General features: G+C 44.5%; 1 protein-coding gene across 1 annotated transcript in view; it reads left to right on the top strand.

Annotated features, from left to right (window-relative positions):
- FNDC1 (fibronectin type III domain containing 1) overlaps nt 1–20,449 on the top strand; it is a 125,583-nt gene that overhangs the window by 83,071 nt on the left and 22,063 nt on the right. Inside the window, exons 15-17 of the mRNA XM_038768425.1 lie at nt 6,282–6,362; nt 13,789–14,094; nt 19,665–19,895. Coding sequence (XP_038624353.1) covers nt 6,282–6,362; nt 13,789–14,094; nt 19,665–19,895 — 618 coding nt within the window. The remainder of the gene's footprint in view (nt 1–6,281; nt 6,363–13,788; nt 14,095–19,664; nt 19,896–20,449) is intronic.

Genomic DNA, 20,449 nt, shown 5'->3' with positions numbered 1-20,449 from the left:
ATAAACTGCTACTAAGGAGCTAAAAGAAAAGCTGTGGACATCTCCCGTAAGAACCCCAGTGGAAAGAAGACAGCCAATGCTTCCAGCGTGAGTACGAGAGTATGGGACCCCGATTTGTTTTGATTTCTTGGTTTGGGAGAATATCCTATTATCTTATATTGGGACTTTCACCCCGTGACTTAGATACCTAGCTTTTTATTAGTACTGGTGTACAATTGTTGAGTGTTTAGTGCTTTGGCATTTTGTTTTGACCTATTTTACTTTACATAGGGTAATTTAGTGAGTTTTAATAGCCATTTTCCTTTTTTCACTCAGTTTGTGGTTCTGAGGGCTTCGGGATGGAAGCCGGTATTGTTTTTCTGCATTCTCTTCCCACTGCCTGTGATCTGCTGATTTAAATGACTGAACAATGCGTCAGCATTGTACGTCCCAAATCTGAGGCACAGATGAGTTCAATCATTCATTCATTCAATCGTATTTATTGAGCGCTTACTGTGTGCAGCACTGTACTAAGCACTTGGGAAGTACAAGTCGGCAACATTTAGAGACGGTCCCTTCCCAACAATGGGCTCACAGTCTAGAAGTCAAAGAAGCCCTCTCCCCTCGAGCATTTCTCTCCGAATGTCATTCTCAAAATTATTATATTTGTTAAGCACTTACTATGGGCCAAGCACTGCTCTAAACACAGGTGTGGATACAAGTTAATCAGGTTGGGCACAGTCCCTGTCCCACACATGAGGCTCACAGTCTAAGAAGGAGGGAAAACAGGGACTGAATCCCCATTTTACAGATGAGGAAACTGAGGCACAGAAAAGTAACTTGCCTAAGGTCACAAAGCAGGCAATTGGCAGAGCTGGGATTAGAACTCAGGTCCTCTGGCTCCCAGGCTCTTAACCGAAGCTCTGGAGGGAGAACCCAGAGTGGATAGAGAACGAGACTGTAACCCTCTTCTCTTTTGTACTTTGACCAGATTTACAGTATGTGACTCTGAGAGTGTGTGTGTGTGTGTGTGTGTGTGTGTGTGTGTGTGTGTGTGTGTGTGTGTATTAGTGCTATAACCACTACTGATTTCCTGTTGTACACTAGATTTGGAATGACTTGTTTTCAAATCATTTGCCTTAAATGATTTGGCAAATCTTTGCAAATGGAGGTTTTCTTTTACACAGCAAAACTTCATCCATTGATAGGTACTGAGCACATGTGTGTCTTGGGAAGGCAATATGATCTTTTTCCTTGGATTTTTAAAATAATTTATCTGATCTTTCTTAGCTTTACTGTGTCTGCTCGTCCTGTTTTCAACACTGCTTTTAATTTGCTTAGTTTTTGATTGACCACTGACTTTCTGCTTATCATAGTCAATTGCGATTATGATGATTGCTCTTTAAGAGTCTGGAAATAAAGATGAATTTCTTTTGTGAATGTTCTATTTATAATCAAGGCAGTTTTGGTCGTTTTCCGATTTTCCTGCATCTTTTGTGTTAGTTTCGAATACATGTTGTGGATTTTATTTATTTTGTTGATTTCAGATAACATTCTTAGACACAGTTTCACAGGAAGATTGCCAGTTTGTGAAAAATTCTCAGATACGTATTTTTAGGATACAGGATTAGCTGCCTTGGTTTTTGGGTGGGTTTTTTGTCTTCCCTTCAACTGCGTATCATAGATAAATAGATACAACTGCCTCTGCTTTGCTTTGAAAACAAGTTGTCCATTGACATAGTACAAAACTTGTACTTCCCAAGTGCTTATTACAGTGCTGTGCACACAGTAAGTGCTCAATAAGTACGATTGAATGAATGAATGAAAAGCAGGATAATATAGCATTGGTTTAACAATGACTTTTACTTTCCAAGACTTTTCTCTTTGTTCCAGTGAAATGTAGCCTAGCAGAAAAGCATGAGTCTGGGAGTCAGCAGACCTGGGCTCCAATTTCCGTTCCACCACTCTCCTGCTGTGTGACCTTGGGCAAGTCACCTCACTTCTCTGTGCCTCAGTTTCCTCATCTGTAAAGGTGGGGATAAGATCCCTAATCTCCCTCCCCCTTGGTTGGTGAGTCCCATGTGGAAGCAGGACTCTGTTCTACCCGCTCTTATCGTAATCATCTGACAGCTTAGTATAGTATTTGGAACATAAGGTTTAGCAAACCACAATTATTATTAAAGAAGATATTGAAATTGACCATTCCTTTGTTTTGCAGGATTCAGTGCTTCAGCTGGACCTGTCAGGGTGCCTTTCACTGGAGATGCTATACTAGCATAAGGATCCAACTAGGTTAGAGTGTCTGCTTCTTGTGAAGAAATTCCATCAGCACACTGCCCCTTTTCATGAGTCCCAGAGTCCAAAAGGAAAAAGCAACAGATTTTGCTCCATTCAGCCTAACTACCATGAATCCTTCCTACTTTTACCCAATCTAAAATTCTACTTCATGAAACACCTCTGAAGATAATGTCATGATTTATTGGAATAACTTTGGATATCTGCTGGGAAATACACCTTGACCAATTTGGATGACTTTTTAAGACATATCTGTGTTCCTAAAATGACCAGTGACTGGCTATTTTGCTTCCCCTGGAAATTCAAGATTTCTCTACAGTTGATGTTGATTTAATCCTAGATGAGTAATTTTTTCAACCAAACATTACCAATCAATCATATTTCTTGAATGCTTATGGTGTACAGAGCACTGTACTAAGTGTTTGGGCAAATATAATATAGCAGACTTGATAGACACATTCTGACCAATATGTGGGAGCATCTTTTCAGTGTGCTTCTTTTACACCAGCCCCTCGAGTGGCATTTATTTCAACAATCCTGATGATTTTAGTTTCTGCCAATGTTTCATCTTTACACAGGGTTAAAATGGCACCGTCCCAGAAATGCATTAGAGAGCTATTGGTCCTTTAAAAAACCCAGTTCCTTATTCCCAGAATATTTGCTGAGGCTGTTCGAATAGAAGACCCACCCAAATCATAGTGTGAAACAATATTTTGGAAACAGTATGGATGGACCTCTTTGAAGAAGAAAATACATTAACACCTTGATGAGACAGCTAAACATCAGCAAACCACAAAGGAAATGATGGCCTTTTCTTCTTCTCTGTTACTAGGGGTGTAACGATTACAACATTTTCCACACTGTTATCGGGAATTACAGAATTACAGGCCACGGTCCATCCTATGTCCAAAAGTTACATATCCAAAAGCGCAAATGACAAGATAAGGAAGATATAAGCTTGACCCCACCCAACACAAAAATGCTTTCTCTCAATCCAGAACAAATAAGAACTGAAATGGCATGAAGACGCAGCAGTTAATTGCGTACAGGAAATAACCTGCCTTCGGAAATTTAGAAGATCCAGAATAATCTGCTGAAAGAATTCACTGAACCAATCCAAATCCCAGGAAGTATTTAAGTGGAGCTGCCCTGGCTTGCTTTGGACTTTTGCTGATGCTGTTTAGAGAGGTGCATCTTGGTAAAGTGCCCGCCTGTTGATCATTTTGAAGCTCAACGGGATTTTCGAAAATCTCCCGCTGACAGAACGAATTTCTATGGCGTCACTTAGAGTTCTATCTAAGACAGCCACTTTCTTCAAGAGTTATAATCCTATGTGAGCTATTTCTGGGATATGTTCAGGATTAATTTCCCAACAACAAAAACACTCAGAATTGCTATATTCTCCCAGATTCAGTCACTTTCCAAAGAATATTAAAAAAAACTTTAGAAATTATTTAACTGAAACTATTTTCTCTAGCCTACTGGAGAATCTTTTTATTTGAAACCTACTGGCTTTGCACAGACCATGAGATTTGGGCAGGTAATGAGTAAATCATTACAGTGTACATCGGCACACAAATGATAAAACAATTTGTCAGTGGTGGGAATTGTAATACAAACCCTAGATATATCAGTCCCATTGTGATATTTACTAAACACTAAATTTGTGGTTGGGATTTTTGGGTTGTGATGTGCACCTCTACAAGGGTTTGCACATGCACAATTATCTGGGCAATCTGAGCCTAAAATAAATATTTTGTCTTGATTTATCCAGCTACTTTGGACCAAAAAGCCCTTATTTCCCTAAAGTACGTGGACAATTCAGGTCAAAATGTTAGGATGAGTTAATTAGCATCAAACAATTGTTTTATTGTATTTCTTAAGTGCTTACTATATGCCAAGCACTGTACAAAGCCCTGGGATAGATATAAGATAATCAGGTCCCACATGGGGCTTATAGTGTAAGAAGGAGGGAGGACAGGTATTGAATCCCCATTTTGCAGATGAGGGAACTGAGCCACAGAGAAATTAAGTTAATGGCCAAGGAGAGATTAGAACCCAGGATCTCTGATTCCCAGGCCTGTGCTCTTTCCACTAGGCCACACTGATTCCCTAGAATGTAACCCAGAAATAGAGGAAATAATAATAATACTTGGACTTTTTATTAAGCACTTATTAAATTCCAAGCACTGTACGAAACACTGGAGTAGATACAAAATAATGAGGTCAGACAGAGAGTCATTCATCCATTCACTCAATCGTATTGGAAAGCAACAAAGAGAGACAATCCCTGCCCTCAAAAGGCTCAGTCTAGAAGAGAAGAGACAGACATCAAAACAAGTAAACAGGCATCAATAGCATCAATATAAATAAATAGAATTATAGATATATATAACTTCAAAATAAGTCCCACACAGAGTTCACAGCCTGTGAAGCCGTATGGCCTAATGGAAAGAGCGTGGAACTAGGAATCAGGGGACTGGGGTTCTAATTCCAGCTCTGCCACTTGTCTGCTGTGTGACCTTGGGCAAGTCACTTCACTTCTCTGGCCCTCAAATACCTCATCTGTAAAACGGGGATTAAGACTGTGAGCGCCATTTGAGAGAGTGACGTGCCTGACCTGATTTGCTTGTATCCACCCCAATGCTTAGCACAGTGCCTCACATATAGTAAGAGCTTAACAAATACCACAATTATTATTATCATTATTAGTAGTAATGGCTGCCAGTTCCCTACCCTTGGGGAGTTTGTGCCTCCTCTGTGAGCATAGCAGGAAATGGACCCGCAGGAATCCCTGGGGAGGCAAGGGCAGCAGCAGAAGGAAAAAGTTCCTTTTGGAATCATTCAATCAGTATTTACTGAGCACTCACTTTGTGCAGAGCAGTGTACTAAACGCAAGTGAGAGTACAATACAGTAGATTTGGGAGACACGATCCCTTCCCACAGTGAGCAGCTTACCACTGCAGTTCCCCTCCACTACAAAGCTGTCAGCTCAGACCTGGTAAGTGGTTCCATGGATGTCTGAGTGGATGTGTAAGTGAAAGCAGCATGGGGTGGATACAAAAGCGGAATGGGGGTGAGGTGGGTTGGATGGAGAAGAGGCAGATATGTGGGGGGTGGAATAGCAGAAGTACAACCTCAAGCCTGAAAAGGTACAGTTTTTCAAAATGGTTGAAAAAGCCCTGAATAAGGAAGTCACGGTGTCCTGAAAGAGTTGATTTTTTGTTTTGTTTTTCTGATATTCGTTAAGCACCTACTGTGTGTCAGGCACTCTACTACCATGTGAGACATGGACTGTTCCCAACCCGATTTGCTTGTTTCCACTCCAGCATTTAGTACAGTGCCTGGCACACAGTAAGCACAAAACAAGTACCAGAATTATTATTATTACTAAGCATTAGGGACACGTGAGGCTCACAATCTTAACCCCCGTTTTACAGATAAGGTGACTGAGGCACAAAGGAATGAAGTGACTGGCCCAAGGTCACACAACAGACAAGTGGTGGAGCCGAGATTAGAACCCAGTTTCTTCTGATTCCCAGGCCTGTGCTCTACTGAATAGGCCACACTGCTTCTCTAATGCTCCATCCAAAGCACCTCAGTAGAAAAGATCCTAGGGGAATCGGACCCCTTATAAGCAGAGGCAATTCCAGAACGACCCAGAGGCCAGATCTCAATATGAAAACTAGCGTGGAGATTTGGTGATGTGGTTAATTTGATGCGGGACCAACCTAGATAATTCAGTTTACCACCCCTACACCCACCAAATCTACTGCCTCTAATGAGGAAAATTGGCACAGTTCAAATCACTTCCTGCTGGGTAAACAAAACCATATTGTTTGCATTTTGGATATAAGAGCCTCTAAATTGCTTCCTGTGGAAATGCAAATTGATGGTGACTTGTCCTCATAAAATATTTATGGGGATGTAATTCCAAGGATCAGGGGAAAAGTGAAAAGAGATCTACAGATTTTTTCTTCCTTCTCTGCCTCTTTCTTATACTATAGATTCAACAGACAACTTCTCGGGGATGGAGACGGATAAGGTAGAAGGCACCGAAGAAGAAGACTACGTAATTTATGATGAAGGTACTGATTAGTTGGTGTTCTCTCATGATGAAAAGCCTTTATTGGGGGGTCCCAGTACCTGGAAACTCTAAATACCAGAGTGCGGTTCCGGTTCGAATTATTCAAAGTGGACGCTTTTTTTTTCCCCCTGCTGGAGCCAAGACTGGGGGGGAGGGTGCGGGGAGGGTGGGGAGAGTATGTCAGTCAGTGATATTTATTGAGTGCTTACTCTAGTCAGTGCACTTTACATTCTTTATTATTATAGTGTACTTTCCCCAGTGCTTAGTACAGTGCTCTGCACACTTGGGAGAATACAATACAACAGTAAACAGTCCCTAACGGCATTAGCTTACAATCTAGAAGGGGAGACAGATATAAATAAATAAATTACATATATGTACCTAAGTGCTGTGGGGGCTGGAGAGGGGATGAATAAAGGGAACAAATAGGAGGGACACAGACGGGAGTGGGAGAAGAGAAAAGGAGGGCTTAGTCAGGGAAGGCCTCTTGAAGGAGATGTGCCTTCAATAAGGCTTTCAAGGTGGGAGAGTCATTGTCTGTCAGATATGAGGGAGGGAGAGTGAGAGTTCTAGGCCAGAGGCAGGATGTGGGTGAGAGGTTGGCGGTGAGATAGATGAGATCGAGGTACAGTGAGAAGGATAGCATTAGAGGAGCAAAGTTCTGGAGAGTAGCAAATCAATCACTTATCTTCGCACCCAAATCCTGTCCTCCCCGTGACTTTCCCATCACTGTAGGCAGCACCACCCTCCTTCCTATCTCACAAGCCCAAAATCTTGACATTACCCTTAACTCCTTTCTCTCATTCAACCCATATATTCAATCCATCACTAAATCCTGTTGATTCCACCTTCCCAATATCACTAAAATACATCCTTTCCTCTCCATTCAAACTGCTACCACATGAATCCAATCACTTAACCTATCCCGTCTGGATTACTGCATCAGCCTCCTTGCAGACCTCCCTGCCTCTGTCTCTCCCCACTCCAGTCCATACTTCACACTGCTGCCTGGATAATTTTTCTACAAAAACGTTCAGAACGTGTTCCCCAACTCCAGTGGATGCCCATCCACCAAAGCAGCATGGTGTTATGGATAGAGTACAGGCCTGAGAGTCAGAAGGCCATGGGTTCTAATCCCAGCTCTACCACTTGTCTGCTGTGTGACCTTGGGCAAGTCACTTCGCTTCTCTGTGCCTCAGTTACCTCATCTGTAACATGGGGATTGAGACTGTGAGCCCCACGTAGGGTAGGGACTATATCCAACCCAATTTGCTTGTACAGAGCTTAGTACAGTGCCTGGCCCATAGTAAGTGCTCAACAAATACCACAATTATTATGGAGAGACAGCATGACCTAGTGGATAGAGCACGGGCCTGGGACTCAGAAGGCCATGGGTTCTTATCCTGGCTCCACCACTTGTCTGCTGTGTAAACTTGGGCAAGTCACTTTACTTTTCTGTGCCTCAGTTCCCTCATCTGTAAAATGGGGATTAAGCCTCAGTTCCCTATGTGGGACAGTGATTGTGTCCAACCTGATTATCTTGTATCTACCCCAGTGCTTAGAACAGGACCTGGCACATAGTAAGCGCTTAACACATACCACAATTATTGCTATTATTATCAAAGAAAAACTCCCTACCATTGGCTTTAAAGCACTAAATCCCTTTTGCCCCCTCCTAACTCATCTCACTACTCTCCTACTACAACCCAGTGGACACACTTCCCTTCTCCAGTGCCAACCTACTCTCTGTACCTCAATCTCGGCCATCTCTCCGCCAACCTCTCGCCCACGTCCTGCCTCTTGCCTGGAATGCCCTCCTTCCCCGTATCCAACAGACAATTAATTACTCTTCCCTGGTCAAAGCCTTATTGAAGGCACATCTCCTTCAAGAGGCCTTCCCTGACTAAGCTCTCCTTTCCTCTTTTCCCTTTGCTTTTTGCGTCACCCTGACTTGCTCCCTTCATTCATTCCCCAATCCCAGCCCCACAACTCTTATGTACATATCTGTAATGTATTTATTCACAGTAATGTCTGTTTCCCCCTCTAGACTGTAAGCTCACTGTGGGCAGGGAATGTGACAATTGTTATAGTGTACTCTCTCATGCATTTAGTACAGTGCTCTGCATGCAGTAAATATGATTGAATGAATATTTCCCTGGCAGTCCAGAGGTGGTGAAGGTGGTGGTTCTAACAGAGTGCCTGGAATCTTGAAAAGGTGGAAAAGCAAAGAATAGGGCAGCGATGGGGCCACTGAAGACACTGAGAAAGTAGATGCTGAGTGTCCACCCCAAACATAGTTAATTCAGATGATTTTTTTCCTTCCAAACGATCTTAAAGTGCTCTAAGCTCCCATGCACTTGGGAAATATAATAATAGTGACAATAATAATGATGACGTTGATAATAATAATAATAACAATATTTGTTACGCACTTCCTATGTGCCAGGCGCTGTACTAAGCACTGGAGTGGATACAAGCAAATCAGGTTGGACGCAGTCCCTGACCCACAGGGGACTCACAGTCTCAATCCCGATTTTAAAGATCACGTAACCGAGGCACAGAGAAGTGACTTGCCCAAGGTCACACAGCAGACAATTGGCAGAGCCGGGGTTAGACCTTCTGACTCCTAGCCCCGTGCTCTATTCATTAAGCCATGCTGATTCTCATTAATAATAATTATGGTATTTGTTAAGCGCTTACTGGGTACCAAGCACTGTTCTAAGCACTAGGGGAGATACAAGGTAATCAGTTTGTCCCACGTGGGGCTCACAGTCTTAATCCCCATTTTACAGGTGAGGTAACTGAAGCACAGAGAAGTGAAGTGACTTGTCCAAAGTCACACAGCAGACAAATGGCAGTGGCGGAATTAGAACCCATGACCTCTGACTCCCAAGCCTGGGCTCTTTCCACTGAAACATGCTGCTTAATAATACCAGGGATAAAAATGACCATGATTAATATTACACTATCCAAAATGAAAAGTAGAGTGTGCAAATAAGTACAAAACAGATACCTTAGCACAATGCTAAGCCCTTAGTACAGTGCTAAGCATTTGGTACACTGCTCTGCACACAGTAAGCACTCAGTGAATTCGATGGAATGAATACCTTGAACTGTACAGAAATATAGAAATGTTTCCACTTCTCCAATCTTGGCAGGTGGTGGGGGCCCTTTCCTCAGCCAATTGATCAATCAGTGGCAGAGCACTGTACTAAACACTTTGCTCAGTAGTTAACATTGATTTCAGGGTGCAGGAATGGGCAAGGGGAAGGAAGGAGATACACGGCCTCGTGGATAGGGTACACGTCTGGGAGTCAGAAAGTCAACGTTTTTAATCCTGGCCCTGCCACTTTTCTGCTGTGTAACCTTGGGCAAGACACTTCACTTCCCTGTGCCTCAGTTCCCTCATCTGGAAAATGGGGATTAAGACTGTGAACCCCATGCGGGACAGGGACGGTGTCCAGTCTAACAAACGCTTAATACAGTGCTCTGCACACAGTAAGCGCTCAATAAATACGATTGAATGAATTTGCTTGTATCTACCCCCACAGTTCCTGCCACATAGTAAGTGCCTAACAAATACCACAGTTATTATTACCACCTCCCAGCGGAATATTGGGCTTATCGTTGGCCAAGACCCATGAGGCCAAAGGGTCCCTGTTTGTGAGGAAACCCAGCTTGGAGCCAATGCCGGGCCCAGCAGGGGAAGCAGTAGCTGAGTTGATTTGGCTTGGGATTCTCGAAGCCCTGCCCACCCCACATTCCATTTGCCCCTTCCAGGAGTGAGAGGGTGGGGGAAGAGGGTTCAATCCTGACCCTCCACCAATGTTCAGGTGAGAAATGGGGAGGGTGAAGGGCAGAAGGACAGGAGGCCTCTTCCCCAGAAACAAAGCACTGCCAAGACAGCCTCGGCCCCATTCCCTGCCGGGTATCTCTCTGTGGTGGTGATGAGGAGTCCACCCTATGTCATGACATGCCCCATGTCGTGAGGATTGGTTCCCTCATACCAAGTTGGGATGACCAGCCTAGGGAGAGCGATCCCCACTTTTAGAAGAGGATGACCCCTGATGCCCCAAACTGCACATGCTATGTAATGCAATGGCACCGTACCTGCCTGATCCTTGAGAACTTTTATTACGAGGGGGCTAATCTCCGCTACTTCCCTCTGACTGCCCACTCACTATGGGCAGGGAATGTGTCTGTTTATTGTTATAGTGTACCTTCCCAAGTGTTTAGTACAGTGCTCTGCACACGGTAAGTGCTCAATAAATATGATTGACTGACAGACCACTACTTGCTCCAGAGCCGACATCCTCCCCTGCCAGGGTTGTGTGAAATCTGGCATGGTTACAGCCAAGGGACTCTGTGGCGGGATCAATAGCATTGGGGGGGTCTGTCAGAATATTTTTTGTGTCATGTCTGCTGCTGCATTGGACCTGGACAGTGGACAGGCCGGGCAAAAACCAGAATGTGTGGTATTTATCAGGGTGAATGGTGTCCTAGACACAGCAGGGAGATGGGGACCATTTTAAGGACTTTTTTGGGTAGGACAAAAATCTTGGCCACTCAACATGAGATGAATCAATTAATCCATCAATCAATGCTATTTAGTGAGGCGACAGCCAAGGGACTCTGTAGCAGGATCAGTAGCATTGGATGGGTCTGTCCTAGAAAATTTTTTTTAAATGGACATCAGTGTGTCATGTCTGCTGATGTACTGGACCTGGACAATGGACAGGCCAGGCAAAAACCAGAATGTGTGGTATTTATCAGGGTGAATGGTGTCCTAGACACAGCATGGAAATGGGGACCATTTTAAGGATGTTTTTGGGTAGGCCATAAATCCTGGCCACTCAACATGCGATGAATCGATTAATCCATCAATCAATGGTATGTAGTGAGCTCTTACTTTGTTCCGAGTACTGTACTAAGCTGTCAGCCAGTCAGTCCTATTTAGTGAGAATTTACTGTGTGCAGAGCACTGTACTAAGCTCTAGGGAGAATACAAGACAATCCGCAGACATGACCCCTGCCCTTAGGGAACTTACCCTTAGTGGGTTCAAATCCATGTTGTAATCACATTCTCAAGAAATCCTCATGCCCTGTCTTTGCCATTCACATTCCCAAAGAATGGCTACTCTCCCAGCAAAGCTGACTTTGCCACAAACTTTTTCTCATTCCCATACTTTTTCACTTAGTAGAAATCAAGTCGGGTGGAGTGGCTGTGAGCCTGGAGCACTAAAAGAGGTTAAAAGCAGATGTTAGGAAGTAACATGTCCTCTCAGCTCACACTGAAACCTTAAGCACTGATTGGGATATTTATCCTCAGGCAACTGAGTGTCATCTTCAAATGTCAGTTGATATACATCAACCCTTTTCTAAGAATGCCCTTTCCGGAATGTGAATATGAAATGCTACTCTGTGTGCTACTCTGGTCCTTTTAGGATTTCAGTGGGAAGAAATATGGAGGAGGAAGGTGGGAATCTTGGGACTCTAGAATCATTTGAATTCAGCAGTTCTTTCTTCAGTCAGACGCTCCTATTTATTGAGTACTTACTGTGTGCAGAACACTATACTAAACACATGGGAGAGTACAATATAACAGACACATACCCTGCCCACATCGAGCTTATAGTATGGAAGGGGAGACAGACAATTTAATAAATAAAATTACAGATATGTTCAGATAGGTAAGTGCTGTGGGGCTGGAGTGTTGTGAATAAAGGGAACAAGTAAGGGTGACACAGGAGGGAGTGGGGTAAGAGGAAATGAGGGTTTAAACAGGGAAGGCCTCTTTACTGGGTCTTCAATAAGGCTTTTGAAGCAGGGAGAGTAATTGGCTGTCGGATATGAAGAGGGAGGGGGTTCCAGGCCAGAGGTAGGATGTGGCCGAGAGGCTGGTGGCGAGATAGATGAGACTGAGGTACAGTGAGAAGGTTAGCATTAGAGGAGCTAAAGATGGGTTGTAGTAGCGAGATGAAGTAGAAGGGGGCAAGGTGATTGAGTGTTTTAAAGCCAATAGTAAGGAGTTTCTGTTTGACCTGGAGGTGGACGGACAACCACTGGAGGTTCTTGAGGAGTGGGAAAACATGGACTGAATGCTTTTGTAGAAGGGTCACTGAGCATAATTAATTAATTGTGGTATTTGTTAAGCACTTACCATGTGCCGGGCACTGTACTAAGTGCTGGGGTAGATACAAGATAATCGGGTTGGACACAGTTCCTGTCCCACATAGGGCTAACAGTCTCAATCCCCATTTTACAGATGAGGCAACTGAAGCACAGAGAAGTGAAGTGACTTGCCCAAGGTCACACAGCACACAAGTGGTGGAGCCGGGATGAGAACCCAGGTCCTTCTGACCCCCAGTCTCGTGCTTTACTCCACTAGGTCATGCTGCTTCTCTGGAGGCTAAGCTACTTGGGGCTGAGTTGGTTGAGTTGGCCTGGATCCTTGTCAAGTCTCTCCCTTCACCCTCTGCATTGGTTGTCCCTGGGCCAGAGGGATGCCAATGCTGTTGGCAGAGCCGTCCGATTTGAGGCAAAGGTGTAGCAGACTCTCACAAATGGTGAAGTCATTGTGGGTAGGAATGTGTCTGTTTGTTGTTATATTATACTTTCTAAAGTGCTTAGTATAGTGCTTTTCACACAGTAAGCATTCAATAAATACAACTGGAGGAATGAAGGAATGAGTGAGAAGATCGGGGAGACTTGAGGTAAGTGACAGATTGTGAACCTGTCATTCTGGAGAAGAAAGGTCCCTCTGTCTCCCAGGCCCATTCTCTATACACTAGGCCACACTATCAGATAATAGTAATAATAATGATGGCATTTATTAAGCACTTACTACATGCAAAGCACTGTTCTAAGCGCTGGGAAGGTTACGAGGTGATCAGATTGTCCCACGGGGGGCTCACAGTCTTAATCCCCATTTTGCAGATGAGGTAACTGAGGCACAGAGAAGTTAAGTGACTTGTCCAAAGTCACACAGCTGACAAGTGGTGGAGCCGGAATTTGAACCCATGACCTCTGACTCCAAAGCCCGGGCTCTTTCCACTGAGCCATGCTGCTTCAACAGATTCAAAGTTCCTGTTGCTTCCATCAGCTTTGGTACTTCCAGAAGGATGGGGAGGTGGTGTGGTAATGGGGACAGGGTAGGAGAGGAAGGAATGAAAAATTCATGATGTAAACAACTGGAGGGTGAGGTTTTTAACCTTTTTTGCCTTCAACTCCCTCACACTGATCATTGAGGGTGTAGCAAAGAGTACTGGGATTTACTTATTCTCATTTCTGTGAGCATACCTGAAGAAGTGAAGGTTGGAAAATGTCTTTCCTTGTCTGGAAAAGGTACTCTGGGGAAAGTTGCAGTGTGGAAAAACATTTTCTAAAATCCCCAATTCATAGAAACAATCTTTTCTTAAAATCTAAAGATTATGGGTCTGAGACGGCATCGCTCTCAATGTCCACCAGACCTTCAACGACCACCAAGCCTTCAACAACCACCAAGGCTTCAACGACCACCAAGCCTTCAACAACCACCAAGGCTTCAAAGACCACCAAGCCTTCAAAAACCACCAAGGCTTCAACAACCACCAAGGCTTCGACGACCACCAAGCCTTCAACAACCACCAAGCCTTCAACTGTTGCAGCCCTACCTAGAATCGTGTCACCAGAGGGATCAATTAGCTCTTTTCCAGAGCAAGAATTTGACCTGGCTGGAAAGAAACGATTTGTTGGTGAGTAGCCTCCTTCTTATTTGATTCAACAAAATATTAAGTTTTTTCTCCAACAAGTTTCATACTTTTCAGAGAGTCATGCATAACTCTGATTTCTTTGCTATATTAAGAAATGTGTTTTTCTTTTCCTACCCAGACAGCAGAACATGATTTGTTAAAAATCCTTCAAAAGTATTTTTCGGCAGCTAGCTGAGACTGGATAAACATTTCCATAGACAAGAATTTATCATAGACAAGATTTTATGTAAACATGGCTTTAGAGATTTTTTTAAAGAACTCACGCTAGCACATTAACTAAATTAAATCTACAATCAGAATAAACTCCAAGTACTTGCTATCAAAGAGAAGTGAAAAATCTATGAGATCTAATCAATTGTTACTTGATTTTTCCATGATTTCAATTTTTTTTTTTCCTCAGAACTGTCATTTCTCATAGCCCTTGAGAAGTCCCCAGCTGCCTCCAGCTAATAAATTATCTATCAAGCTTGGGGAATTTGTCACCAGAATCCAAAATTAGGCCACTGGTTGCACTGGCACAACCTTCTACATACTAGACGTTGTGTCAGGGCTCCTTGATGCCACACTGAGAGGTTTAATCAGTCAGTGACATCTATTAAGCATTTACCATGTGTGCGACACTGCATTAAATCCTGGAAGAATCTACAGAAAATGATTCAGACTCGTCAAGGGGGCTCACAGGGAGTATCTGGAAAATATAGGTCCCATCCAAAGTCTCTCTCTTTTTTTTTTTATGGTATTTGTTAAGGGCTTACTGTGGGCCAGCCACTGAACTAAGCTCTGGGGTAAAGACAAGCTAATCAGGTTGGACACTCACAAGCAATCGAAAGGAAGGCTAGACACAGGGACAAAACAACAGGCTAAATTCAATGATTCAGAGACAGAAAATAACAAAATCCATTTCACTCTGCCTGGAGGACGTAGGTTTTTTCTGTGCTTTGCAGTAATAATAATAATGTTGGTATTTCTTAAGCGCTCACTATGTGCCAAGCACTGTTCTAAGTGCAGCGGTAGAGACAAGGTAATCAGGTTGTCCTATGTGGGGCTCACAGTCTTCATCCCCATTTTACAGCTGAGGTAACTGAGGCACAGAGAAGTTAAGTGTCTTGCCCCCGGTCACACAGCTGACAAGTGGCAGAGCCGGGATTAGAACCCACGACCTCTGACTCCAAAACCCGTGCTCTTTCCATTAAGCCACGCTGCTTCTCGGATCCAAAATGGCATGGTCTTCCCAACATTTTAAGGTGGCTTCTGCCTCCCTCTGCTCCTATGAGGGCCAAAGCTTTGGGAAGAAAGGTGGGGGCTGCCCCAGCCACTGGGTCCCTACTAGCCCAGGGACTCAGGGCTACTTTGGACACTAGAAGCAGCGTGGCCTAGTAGAAAAAGTACGGACCCGGGAATCACAGGAGCTGGGTTCTAATTACATGTCTGCTGTGTGACCCTGGGCAAGTCACTTAACTTCTTGTGACGCAGTTATCTCCCCTGAAAAACGGGGATTAAATACTACTCGCTCCTATTTAGACTGTGAGCCCCATGTGGGCCAGGGACTGTATCCAACTTGATTAACTAGTATCTACCCCATTGTTTAGAATAGTGCTTGGCACATGGAAACACCTAACAAGTATCATAATTATTACTCTTCTCCGTGCTTCAGGTAGAGAGGGTCTCCTGGAGTACTGCTCTGGAGCAAAACTAAGCCAAGGGATTTGATCTTGAGTCCACCTGGTCCATCCCCGTACTTGGGGTTCCCTGAAACAAGAGAGGATCCAGGACTCGTCTCTTCACGCCACTAGAATCTCTATCTTAGGGCGCTTCGGAAGGTCTGGATGACAGGCTTACAAAATGACAGGCTAAATTCTCAGAAAAATGCCCCAGGCAGCTCTAAGGCCTACATTTGGATATCCGGTTCTGCCCTTGAGCTCTGGAGACTCCTGAGCTTTTCCAGGATCAGAAATGGGGTACAGGGACCCCCTCATTGGATGTACGTGACAAGCTGAGGGGCTAACAGCCACCCTTCTGTAGGGACTGTCTCTATATGCTGCCAACTTGTACTTCCCAAGCGCTTAGTACAGTGCTCTGCACACATTAAGCGCTCAATAAATACGATTGATTGATTTTATTGATTAGCCGCTGCATCAGGCCCGGCCAATAAATAAGGTGGCCAGCCGGCTTATGCTAATTCAATGCTCTGTGATCCACATTGCCTCAGAGAAAGCAAGAAACCAGGTTTTCTGCTGCCAAAGATCCGTCATTTTTCCCAAGGCTTTGAGCTTATTCCCCCTTTCCTCCATGAACTTTACTAACTACCTCAGCCGGGAGAATGTATTACTACATGGAGACAAGGAGCAGCTTAAATTAATATCGTGCTTTTCCGTTTCCAAAGCAAACACCCCACCACGATCTGAGACGACAGTGGAAGCTGGCCAGTCAGCCGAACTCAGTTACTGTACATGTAAAGCTGCACTTGAAGAATAACAACCTTCCTCTGACCTAGTGTTGGCGAGGCATAATTTGACTGTTACGCTCCCTGTATCTAGGGGAAGCACTGCCTTTTCTTCCAAAACATTGAGAAGCAGCGTGGCTTAGTGGATAGATCATGGGAATGGGAGTCAGAAGGACCTGGGTTCTAATCCTGGCTACACAACATGCCTGCTGAGTGTGACCTTGGGCAAGTCACTTCACTTCCCTGGACCTAGTTACCTCATCTGAAAAATGGGGATTAAGAGTGCAAGCCCCATGTGGGGCAGGGACTGTGTCCAACCTGATTAATATGTATAGAGCAAAAACTCTTCATTGTCAGTGTCAAGGCTGTCCATCACCTCGCCCCCTCCTACCTCACCTCCCTTCTCTCCTTCTACAGCCCAGCCTGCACCCTCCGCTCTCCTCTGCCGCTAACCTGCTCTCCTCTGCCGCTAACCTCCTCACTGTACCTCGTTCTCACCTGTCCCGCTGTCGACCCCCGGCCCACGTCCTTCCCCTGTCCTGGAATGTCCTCCCTCCGCACATCCATCAAGCTAGCTCTCTTCCTCCCTTCAAAGCCCTACTGAGAGCTCACCTCCTCCAGGAGGCCTTCCCAGACTGAGCCCTCTTTTTCCTCTCCTCCTCCCCATCCCCCCCCCACCCTACCTCTTTCCCCTCCCCACAGCACTTGTATATATTTGTACAGATTTATTACTCAGTTTTACTTGTACATATTTACTATTCTATTTATTTTGTTAATGGTGAGCATTATAGCTATAATTCTACTTGTTCTTTAGATTTTGACACCTGTCTACATGTTTTGTTTTGTTGTCTGTCTCCCCCTTCTAGACTGTGTGCCCGTTGTTGGGTAGGGACGGTCTCTATAGTTTGCCGACTTGTACTTCCCAAGTGCTTAGTACTTAGTCCAAGTGCAGAGCTTAGTACAGTGCTCTGCACACAGTAAGTTCTCAATAAATACGATTGAATGAATGAACAGAGCACAGGCTTGGGAGTCAGAGGTCACGAGTTCTAATCCTGGCTCCGCCACATGTCTGCTGTGTGACCTTGGGCAAGTCACTTAACATCTCTGAGCCTCAGTTACCTCATCTGTATAATGGGGATTAATACTGTGAGCCCCACCTGATCACCGTGTATCCCCCCCAGCGCTTAAAACAGTGCTTTGCACATCGTAACCACTTAACAAATGCCATCATTATTATCTTTCCCAGCACTTAGAACAGCGCTTGGCACAAAGTAAGATCTTAATAAGTACAATTATTATTATTGTTAATAAACACAAAGACGCACACCAAGACCCTCCGGGAACCGTTCGACTACATGATGATGTGATGTGGTGAAATCCCCTAATCCTGCAGGAAAATCTCTCCAAGGAAAATCATCCAGTGTCATTGCTGCCGAAAGACTCCAGGGACTTTCCTTATGAGATTTCTGAATAAATAGTTGGAAAACTACTGGAGAAGCAGCGTGTCTCAGTGGAAAGAGCACGGGCTTGGGAGTCAGAGGTCATGGGTTCTAATCCCGGCTCTGCCACTTATCGGCTGTGTGACTTTGGGCAAGTCACTTAACTTCTCTGTGTCTCAGTTACCTCGTCTATAAAATGGGGATTAAGATTGTGAGCCCCACGTGGGACAACCTGATCACCTTGTATCCCCCTAGTGCTTAGAACAGTGCTTTGCACATAGTAAGCGCTTAACAAATATCATTTAAAAAAAAAAACAGTTGGGAGTAGATTCGTCGAATGCCTAAATTAGCTCCAATACTGTAAATAAGAGACCCTCCCCCCAAACCATTTTCCTTTTCCAGAGATAAAGTGAAGCCCACTTTGAAGAACTAATTGACACAGTAGTAACCATGGTAACCATATTCATTAAGCACTCACGGTGGGCGGACAAAGTAGTAATAGTATTTTTCGGGTGCCTTCTGAATGTGATGCACTGGACAAGGCACTTGGAAGTACAACAGAATCAATCAATCAATCAATCAATCGTATTTATTGAGCGCTTACTATGTGCAGAGCACTGTACTAAGCGCTTGGGAAGTACAAATTGGCAGAAGGACAAGACAGGATGCCTGCACATAGCTGCTTATGCTCAAATGGGATCCGACTGAATATTTGACCCAGGCATTGCATGTGCTAGAATGAGGGCATGCCCTTAGGGGTGGTTGAACCAGAGGGCAGACACCGGCTTAGTCTGCTCACCTTGCTGCAATCTCCCAGGTGGGCTGGGGCAGCGAGTTTGATAGAGAAAGCAGTGTGACCTACCTCCTCCACTTGTCTGCCACGTGACTTTGGACAAGTCACTTCACTTCTCTGTGCCTCAGTTACCTCATCTATAAAATAGGGGTTTAAGAATGTGGACCCCATGTGGGTCAGAAACTGTGCCCTCCTCAGTGCTTAGTACAATGCCCGGCACATTGTAAGCACTTAGCAAATATCATTATTGTTATTGTTAATGGTGTTTATAATAATGATAATAGCAAAGGCAAAAATATTAGTGATAATAATTATGGCATTTGTTAAACTCTTACTATGTGCCAGACACTGGGGTGGATACAAGCAAATCGGGTTGGACACAGTCCCTTGTCCCACATAGAGAAGCAGCGTGGCTCAGTGGAAAGAGCACGGGCTTTGGAGTCAGAGGTCATGGGTTCAAATCCCGGCTCTGCCAAATGTCAGCTGTGTGACTTTGGGAAAGTCACTTAACTTCTCTGTGCCTCAGTTACCTCATCTGTAAAATGGGGATGAAGACTGTGAGCCCCCCGTGGGACAACCTGATCACCTTGTATCCTCCCCAGCGCTTAGAACAGTGCTTTGCACATAGTAAGTGCTTACTAAATGCCATTATTATTATTATTATTATTATGGAGGTCACAGTTTCAATCCCCCTTTTACAGATGAGGTAACTGAAGCACAGAGAAGTGAAGTGACTTGCCCAAGGTCACACAACAGAAGTGCCGTTCTGAGTCAGACCAGTTGGGTCTCCAACTGCGGCCAGAGAATCCCCATAGAGGTGGAATGCGGGCTGTGAGACCTTCTGGGAGACTAACTGAGCATCTTTGTACTCTTCCAGCTCCATATGTGACCTATCTCAATAAGGACCCATCTGCCCCTTGCTCTTTGACTGAAGCGCTGGATCACTTCCAAGTGGAAAGCCTGGACGAAATCCTCCCCAATGACCTGAAGAAGGCAGGGCTACCGCCTCAGGAAACTCCTCGCAACATCACAGTGGTGGCCGTGGAAGGCTGTCACTCCTTCGTCATCGTGGACTGGGCCAAACCCACCCAGGATGATGTGGTCTCAGGTAGGTGACACGGGACTCTCTGAAAGCGCCAGCTTGGTTTTTAGAGGAGGCGAAATGAGTCGCTTTAGGGGTGACTCACTTGTGAAGAAGAGGGAGAGAAACAGGAGAAGGACAGAGGGAGTGAAGATTTTGGCATGGGATAAGTCACCACACCACCAGGGCTGTTGATAAAAGGCTTATCTCTTAGCAAGTCCTCTCTCCAGCTCTCTATCATGTCTCTCCAAGGAAAATAGAAATGGCAGGGAGATTCCTGGATAATGTTTTCTTTCGGAGGTTTACCCATGGGAAAATGGCAGTATTCATGTACAGACAAAACATCACTACCTGGGGATGTTAGAGGAATAGAGAGTTTAACAGACCAGTGAGGACAGAACTTTTTTTTTTGAAGAACAAAAGAAAAGAAGTAAACACTGTCGACCCTGTGTGCTTCCCTGGAACACTCCACCCAGCCCACATTGACCTTGTTTGGTTAGTTTCTGCTTGGATCCCGGGAGGATGCTCCCTTCTCCAGAAAGACAGAATTTGTCACTTACCTCTCCCCATTTTATAACTCA

This window comes from Tachyglossus aculeatus, chromosome 2 (genome assembly GCF_015852505.1).
Source record: "Tachyglossus aculeatus isolate mTacAcu1 chromosome 2, mTacAcu1.pri, whole genome shotgun sequence".
Lineage (NCBI taxonomy): Eukaryota > Metazoa > Chordata > Mammalia > Monotremata > Tachyglossidae > Tachyglossus > Tachyglossus aculeatus.
Note: the sequence above shows the minus strand (reverse complement) of the source record. Positions and strands in the feature narration are given on the sequence as shown.